Source organism: Lepisma saccharinum, chromosome 5 (genome assembly GCF_977018435.1).
Source record: "Lepisma saccharinum chromosome 5, izLepSacc3.1, whole genome shotgun sequence".
Lineage (NCBI taxonomy): Eukaryota > Metazoa > Arthropoda > Insecta > Zygentoma > Lepismatidae > Lepisma > Lepisma saccharinum.
In genome coordinates this window covers 42,280,898-42,290,476 of record NC_139233.1, presented here as the reverse complement: position 1 = coordinate 42,290,476, position 9,579 = coordinate 42,280,898, and the positions used below count along the sequence as shown (strand labels likewise).

The following is a 9,579-nucleotide window of genomic DNA, read 5'->3' as shown; positions in this document are numbered from 1 at the left end:
TAGCGTTGGCACGTTTTGGCACCTGAGTGCCATAAATCACTGTAGGAAACATTTTGGAGAAATTGTGCAGAATAAAAGGTCAATCCGTGGGGAGTCTTGCAGGCATCGGTATTATTGGTGTCTTGACTGTTAGAAATGTGTCACTTCACGATTAGACAAGATTGGGACGAAGAGAGAAATTGAATTTCTTTCTTAACCCTTAAACGAATAAATTATTTTGTGTCAATTTTTTCTTATTTTTAGTCTGATATTAGTTGTTATAGCCTATTCAAATAAGCTATTTGGAATCATTTTTAGAAACTTTTCATTTACTCCTTTGCCAATATGCCCCGTTCTCATATGGTAACGCTATGCGTTCACCCCTACAAATTGATTATTTTTATGAAAACTTGGGATTTTTTAAATTAACCTTCCAATTACTTTCACAATTTGATTATATTTTTAAAAATACTAATATCATTGATTCATTGTACATTAATCTCACATTCTCCGAGCCAAACGCACTCAGGTAACATAATTATTACTCTATATTCACATATTGTTTATCATTCTTGAATATTCACTTGTTATAGAAACGTATGAAACTTGGAACGGGACGTCCAACTACATATTTGACACGTCCAATACGAACACTACTGGTGGACCACCGGCAAGCTGCACTTTTTTTAAAATTTGTCTTGGTGTTGTAATTAGTCGCCAAACTCCATTAAGCGTAACACGAAATGATGTTATATAACAGTGCTATTTCCATCCAAATTCAAGCTGGGATATTTCTTGCCTCTGAAATTCATGAAGCATGTGGATAAGAGATGCTGCAGCCTTTCTAGATTTGTTTTCAATGTTAGTGGAATCTTGTTACACTCATGTCTTGATAGATGTCAAAGTGAATGAGGTATCCGGAGAAGGTTTCCAAGCACCAGACAGGGTATGTAACCAAATCTTATAGGTTTACTTCTAATAAATTGCTTACAAGAATGTTTTCAAACAAAGCTGAACCACTGAACAGGCACAAAATGTTCCATAAAATTGTCATCTATTATTATATTTATTATTATTATTATTGTCTAACTACCATTCGAGAGACCCAGGTTCGATCCATGACGGGAGAGAACGGGGAAATTTTCCACCTATTCAAGCATCTCCAGTGCACACCCAGCGTTGTATAAAGTGGGTACCTGGAGGAAATTCTGAGGGGCTAAGGGCAGTTAGGAACATGGTGCTGATCACATCACCCACACCTTCTGCCGTGGTGAAGAAAGTGTGGGGCTCTAACTACAGACCCGTGCATATGCCTTCATGGCCTGGTGCAAAGCATAGGGGAGCACTTTATTATTATTATCATTAATAATATTTGTATTATTAAAATAAAATATAAATATAAATTACAAGCAAAAGACGACAAGAGGCATTACATTTCAAATGTCTTGCTTCACAAGCAATAAAAATAGAATAAATGAAATAATTGTTGAAAAGCCTATACCTACTGTATCTGCATAGCATTGCCATATGGTAACGCCACCATTATGCGTAAAAATCGAACAAGTGGTGCAAATTCTTGAACATGAGGCATCATAAATTTTACATTACATGTGTTTACTAAATGCTGGAAACTTTCAGAACATCATAATGAAAGACAATGAGATAAATACACCATATTTACTTTCCAGCGTATGACATTTTGAAAAAATAAATCGAAGGTTAAAGCAAATATATTCTCTCATAATAATGCTATTACCCGGAAGAAAACTAATTGTCTCAAACTCAAGCTTTATGCTTCCTAGAGCGACTCCTGGCACTAGCTCCGCCTACACTCTAAATGTAGATAAGCCTCTAGCACGAAAGTGTTCGAATGTTGAACGTTACCATATGGTAATGCTATGCGTATAAGGGTTAATGTAGAAAACTGTATAAAAACCCAGAGGAAACCTCTCATACTAATTTGTGAATTAGCAACCTATGTCGGTAGCTTAAATATGTCTTTCCGTTAACTATCAAAAGATTCAGTGTAACCTGTTTAAAGTAGGCGAGGATAGGAACATTACGATCGCATACCATTAATCACCTGACTCTCTGCGACAGAGTTGAGTACCCAGTGAGACTACGAGAAATATCACAGACATAACGTAATCAGTTAAAGCTCGAGAGATGAAAGAACCAACTTGATATTTCTATATTCGTCTTTTGCCTCGAAATGCTAGGAGGGTCACATGAGTTCTTGAACGAATCGGCTTGGTCCAGTTTCTTGTGGTAGTCTGTGTTGCCGAACTTATACTTGACAGCAAAAGGTCTCGAAACAGGTGGCAAAGTCACCCCCCAACAAGACCAATGTGCGGCTAAGCCTAATGCTAGCCACAGAGTAGCAAGCGAATGGTCCTCCGATTCTCCGCCTCTCCCTGAACTACGAGCGAAGAGTGCATGTCGACAGCAGAATGTGTCATTTACGACTGAGCAAATATCAGGCGTGTGGCAGCACCCTTTTTTGCGCTTGGAAAAAAAATATAGCAGTGGCACAGGAATAGATGGGCTAAATCCAGGCACGAGATCGAGCCAAGGAGATTTGATTTATTTATTTTCGTTTACTACGATTTCTGTCACATTTGATTAATCGCGAAGATGAGGATGAAAGGTGATGAGATGAACTAATGAGAGGACAATAACAAACACACGCGGATATCACAGAAGTCTCATAGAAGTCACAGAGGAAAGTAATTCTAAAAGTAACTTACAGTTACTTTTGGAGTACAGGTAACTGTAACTGAGTTAATTCCTAAAATGAGTAACTGTAATTGTAACTCTGTTACGTTTTGAGACAAGTAACCGTAACTATAACTCGGTTAATTTTAAAAAGTAACTTTTCGAACACTCCAGAGAAGTATACTGGCTGTGAGCCCAGAAGACTTACAGCCAGTACACAGTAAAGAGATTTTGAGTCAAGAACTCAAGACGTTCAGCAGATACAGTAAGTCGTCGGGGTAATTCCTTGGTAAAAGTGCTCCTCGGTTTCCATGAAGACAAGTGCCAAAAGATCTTGACACTATGTCCAACGATACTACATTTCGGAGTGTTCAAATACTATGATGTAACTTGTATGTTTATGTTATGTATTTTGTCTACATATTTTTATTTATTTTTTATTCATTGTATTTTATTTTTATGTAGTTGTCTTTTCACAATTTTTGTATCATTTTATTCATACATTTAATACAATTACTTTATCAATAGATTTTGTAACTAAATGATACAGTTTATTGTACACTGTGTTAATACTGTAATAACATAAGATATGTAAATTTAAATGTAATCGATGACACGGGTTACGTGGCAGAAGAGCCTCAGGCTGAACCTCGCCCACGCAAATAAAGAATTTGAATTTGAATTTGAATTGCCATGGTTGCCAGAACTATCTCGAAAAGATGTTCCTGTGTTTAACTGTCTTTATTGCTAGTTGAAATAACTGAGAAAAAATATCTGCGATGTTAGAAAGCGGTTCCCGCCAGATATTGTGTGTCCGAGTTACAGGCTTTAACAGCACAGATAATAACATTTATCGCCTACGTGCAAGTTGTGGCACGTGGAATTCGTCTCGATTCTGGTATAAATCATTATCATTTCAGATAAAGTTCAACAAGCAAACATTTATTCCTCAAAACAAGATTTGGTTGTTTATTCTTTACAAGTGATCAAGAAACGAACGCATATATAACTAAGAAAAGGCTTGAGTAGTCAAATATTAGACAGTGTACCTCGTCCATGTATGTAAAAAAAAAATAATGGATTAGTGGCATTTCTAATAATCTAATTGCGTTTCGGATAATCAAATTGTAATTCGAATAATCTAATTTATGTTGCTAATAATCGCCTCACGGCCACGTCAAATTGAGGTTCGAGTCTGGACATGACGTTCCATTGCAATTGTCCTCTCATCCATTTCATCTTATCATCATCATCATCATCATCAATGGCGCGTGCAAATTGAAAATGCAAATAAATTATTAGTTGGAACGTATACATTGTTGACAAGACAAGATAACTTTTTGATAGGTCTGAACGTATGTAAGATCAACGTTCTGTATACTTTTGCACAAACATATAACGTGTTATAAATAGACCACCTTGCAATTGGTCGCTTGTTTGCTAGTATAAAATCACTTTGTATAAACACTCTCGCGCAGTCTCTCAGCAAAATCACTAAATATACAGTTTGAAACAAAGATATATAGGAATGGATTAAATTTTCAGTCTCTTTATTTTGGAAACTTTATTTCAAATTCCAAACATTCCATTAATATCCATTACATTCCAAAATACATACATATATAACAGAATCCAACAATTTGTAAACATACTGTATTTGATATAATTCTTAAAATTTATTCAGATTTTACGTAAATGTACCGTTTATAATTCAAAATTTTCAAATTCCGATTACTTTTTGAACATCCCCAGCTGGCTACGAGAGTGTAGTTAGTGAGCCTACCAAGATGGCAGAGCGTGAGCAAGACGATTAGCGATTGGTGCTGAGTTCTGAAATTCTGACTCGCTCCAAAGTTGCAAATACATAACAGCCACAGATGTTACGAAAATAATCTCAATCTAGCAAATTTTTTGGCCCAGTTTTTACCGAGAATAAAAGCTGGCATGTCAAACTGACATTAACTGTCACATTTTTAATATTCAGCTCCCTGATACTCAATTTGAAAATAAAAGTAAAACACAACCTGCCTACTACGTCATACATTTCCATAAACTTAAATTAAATACAGATATTAGATAATGAACATTCCATAACTGTTGAAATTATTTACGTACTATCGACACATTATTTTACACTAAAACAGAGAAATGTACACAGTGCCGTTTATCGGTAAAGTAGTCAACTAAACGGAAGAGCTGCAAAGTCAGAACGGAGCAAGATACACTCATTTATGCTCGATTTTTTTTTAAAGATTTGTACCAGTACATACAACGGCGTGCTGTTATCATTCGTGTTTAATCCTCCTTCGTACTTGAGTGACGATATTGTTATTTTCCAAACATTGACAAAACACGTCCATCGTTTCGCGCCTAAGAATATTTCATCCTGATTCTTCCCAGGATTAAGTCGATCAGGACAATCAGGATCATCTGTTGATCTAATATTTATTTACAAGATCTTTTCGGCGTATTATGAAATATGTATAGCGTGAAAAGGTACATTTCTCGGACTGGAAAGTAGTTCAATGTACTCGAGCAAAGTGAAATAAAAATTGTTATCTTCAGGCTTTAATTGAACCTTTCATTTCAAAACATAATGAAGATCGAACCTGAACCTAACAATCCAGGCAACCTAACCTAACAACTATAAAATAGAAAACACTTTCTGGAGGAAAAAATATGTCGACAGAGAAGGAAGGAAATTGAAAAAATGTGGAAAGGAGGAAAGTGTAAGAGGGAAAGAGAAATGAGTGAAGGAGAAAAAGAGAGAAAGAAAGAATAGTGGGAAGGGTGAGAGAAGAGAAAAAAGGAAAACGGCGTAACTATGGCAATGGCTCCTTCCTCCCAAAGAAATACTCGGATTGGAAGATCTATGGCACTCAACCGAGCAAAATATAATAGAAAATACTTTTATAACATAGCCTTGTCAATTCTGTGGATATTTGTTTAACTCCTACACCCATTCTTCAGTCTAAAACTGCAAAACACCGCACAAATCGAAGATGGGCATGTGTATCACGCAACCGTCCCATCTGAATGCGAGAAAACCAAAAAAGGAGTGCCTACTGGTACAAAGAACGAAATAATCAAAAAGAATACTCTCAGTGTCAGAATAAAGAAACAACAGTTACTAAAATGTGCGTAGCTCTTACTATCTTAGAAAATAGCAAGAAGCGCAAAGACACCATACAATAGAACACAAGGATATGCCACCAAGGGTTGCTGGTGCTCCATTGAAAGCGCAGTGACGAACAGTTTTGATGCCGAGAGACTGCACCATCCAACAGCAATTATACTTAGCAACATTCCAAAGTATCCCCTGAAGAAGAGAAAAACATAATTTTACATTTCTACCTAGGTAAATATCACTGTGAGAAAGTGAATAATAGTGATTACAACCTTACTCAAAAGATGGCAACAAAGTTTGACTTGCAGATGAAGATAAACGAAAACACTCGTGTTATATTCAAAATAAGTAATTGTACAAGAATTCACTCATCTAATTAGAAGTGTTTAACTGTGATATTAATGTTAAGAGCCATGCAGATCTAATGAGTAGAAGATGTAGCATTAGAAAGTACTCTCAAGAAAATAACTTAATTTAGTACAGATTAACTGAAACAATAACTTTAAATGTAAATGTTCACATCCAACCTTTCTACTAACCTTAATTTGCTCTAAATCTAGTGCACAAACAGAAAACACCCCTCCCCCTAGAATTCTATAGTTAAAGTCACTAGGCAATTGAAAATATCCAATTAACATTGCATGTTAATAAAGAACAATTGTTACTAACATTCAGAGATATACAAGTGGAAGTTGACACTCATGCATGAATTGCTACATGAAGTATTCAAGAAAACATGCAAGCATTCAGTGTGCAAAGTACTGCAAAGAAAGAATTTGAAATTTAAAACAGATAAAAGGAATGTAAAAGTTGAATTATCCCACTCTGAGAGACTAAAAAAATTATCCCGGTCATCAAATACAGTTCAATGCAAAACGACAACCTTTTGCAGAGATAGCAAACAGATACTTCAATATATCAACCCAACATATTTTTTAACTTCACTATTTTTACAAATTCTGTAATGTAGGGTAGTAAAGTACACTTTTGCGCTGGTCCTGTCCACTCGTCCGTCCATGCCATCTATCTGGATTTCAGAAACTGTAGAAGCACCACCAAACTACCCTGTCATATTTCGTATATATATAGATTTGCTTGTTTTGTTGATTATCGCTCGCTTGGTGTATTTGTGATTTATGATGAATCTTACAATTCGTAACAGTTTCGAAATGGATCGAATAAAATGAGGAAGTCATATTGCAGCCATGCCGTTGTCTGTAGCAAATCAGATTTGTCATGAAGCAGATATTATTAGTGAATAATATATTGATTAATGTTGTGTAAATATGAGCTCATTATTACATTTTCTAAGGAAATCAATTTACTTGTTTCTGTTTTACAAACAAGTTAATCGACTAATGTGACGTGATGAATACTTTCCAGACAAGTTCCGTTTGCTGATATAGTACGTATATGGATGGTTTTTAATATATATGTTGCGAACCCTTCCATAACTTGTAAACATATATCTAATAACTTTGCCGGCGATGTTACTACGTTTGAAACTTCATTGATGTTTCCCCAGCAATCTATTTTTACGGAACTCCTTCCTTCCCAAAATGCCATTGCTGTCACAGACCTCCAAGTAACAGATTTGGAAAGTGAGCCGTTTAACATGGGTCAGCTTTAAATCAAAAATTCAAAGAAGGGCGATACTATATTGGCGACGAGCATACTTTCATATTTCAACTTGTAACAACTATTTTGAAGATTGCGAGTCATTACATCACGCAAGATTGCAGATTTTAAGTTTACTGAGAAGTACATAACTCTACATATTACACTCCACAAATGAGTACAACTAATTTCTTCATAAAAATGAAAACTTAACAAGCTGTAATGTACATCTCCACCATACTTCTACCGTCAGGATTATGCGCGAGTGAAGATGGGCGGCTTTAAACAAAAGCGCATGTTTTCTAGTCTGAAATCAGAGGTCTGTGATTGCTGCCGTTACCCCTATTTTGACACTGAACGAGTCCAGTCGGTACATGAGCACTACTGTCCATGATTTCGGTTAAGGCAGCAGGACATTATGCTCGTAACATTTAAAATGCATGTACCATTTCTTGCAAAATACACTTTACATTCTTGTCAGTGAATGCTTGCACATTTAGAACCTGTTAAAATTATTTTACTGTACGTGTTCTTCTATTGTAAGAAATCTGAAGACGACAAATATTATTTAGAAGACTCTTCAAGATGCTTGAACTCTTAGTGATCATCAATGTCTCGTCTCTCCTCTAACTTATTTTCCAGTCAAATCGATTTAGGAAAACGATAGTTTATCTCGAAGCAGAAAATGGAATAAGATTTTCAGATTCCTCAGCATATGGAAGCTTCACAAAAGACAGATGGCAAACATCTGCAGTACGCGAAAATTTGATAAATTGTTGAAGTTGCTGAAGAAACGAATATTTTGAAGGATTATGGGAAATGAGTCCTGGAGGAGCGAGGGAGAGAAGACGCAGAGTGTTTGAGATAGGAGCGAGAGAGGAGAAGAAAGGAAATGGAGAAGCGAAACAAAGGAAGAGAGACGATGAACGGGAGAGAGAGGTGGAGTGAGAGAATCTAGTTGAAAATCAGATAAAAATGGAGTAGGATAGTGATAAAGAAAGAGATCCCCCTGTATCGAAGTGGGATAAACACGGAGGGATGTATATCCTCTAATTAAGATAATTTTCATAAGGCAGCCCTCAGCTAAGATAATATGCACAGGCATTTCCACGCCTACTTCATTGTCTCCAGGCTGATCCTCACCTATCGCTGAACTCGACCAAGGATACCCCATCTGGGAATTTCCACTTCGAGCACGGCAGAGGGACAGAGAAATGATAGAGGATGAAAGAGATAAGAAGAGAGTGAAAGATGTGGAAGGAGGAACAGACAAAGAGAAAGAGAGAGAGAGAGAGAGAGAGAGAGAGATGATGTGGGAGCACTACAGAGAGATGGTATAGGAGAGGGGATGGAAAGGGATAACAGGGAGAGAAAGAGATGGAAAGAGGAGCAGAAGGAGAAAAAGAGAGGAAGAGAGAGATGATGTGGGAGCACTACAGAGAAAGAGAGAGATTGCAGAGGAGAAAGAATGAAATGGTATGAAAAGAATGAAAGAGGGACAGAAAGAGAGGGAGAGATGAAGAGAAAGAGATGGAAAGAGAAACAGAAAGATAAGGAGAGATGATGAAAAATAGATGGAAAGAGGAACAAAAAGAGAAGGAGAGAGGAAGAGAGAGAGATAAAGAGAGAGAGTTAGAGAGAGATGATGTGGGAGCACTACAGAGAAAGGGAGAGATGCAGAGGAGAGAAAATGAAATGGCACAAAAAGAGAGGAAGAGGAACATAAACAGAGGTAGAGATGAAGAGAAATGGATGTAAAGAGGAGCAGAAAGAGAAGAACAGATAAAGAGAAAGAGAGAGAGATGATGCGAGAGACAATAGTGAAAACTTAAAAGACAGGAGAGGCGAGGAAGACAAGAAGAGATAAAGAAAATTACAGAGAAGGGTAGAAAGAAAGAAAAGAAGAGATTTAAAGGAGAACGAGGAAGAAGAGAGAAAGAGATAGAGAAGAGAGAGACTAATGTAGACATAAACGAAAAATGGGAAAGGAAAGTGGCTGAAGACAAGAGGTGAGGAAATAAGGAAACAAGAAAGAGGCAGAAACGCAATAGAGGGAGAAGAAAGAAGAACAATGGAGAAGGAGAATAAAAATGATGGAGAAAGAGATGCATTAAAGAATAAAGAAAGCTCATATTTTACGG

The 9,579-nt window shown here is 36.5% G+C and overlaps 1 protein-coding gene across 1 annotated transcript in view; it reads right to left on the bottom strand.

Annotated features, from left to right (window-relative positions):
* Positions 1–4,295: 4,295 nt before the first annotated feature.
* Positions 4,296–9,579, bottom strand: part of LOC145988003 (uncharacterized) — a 174,700-nt gene continuing 169,416 nt past the window's right edge. Inside the window, exon 7 of the mRNA XM_083122841.1 lies at positions 4,296–6,013. Within this exon, the coding sequence (XP_082978967.1) occupies positions 5,851–6,013 (163 nt within the window). The 3' untranslated portion in view covers positions 4,296–5,850. The remainder of the gene's footprint in view (positions 6,014–9,579) is intronic.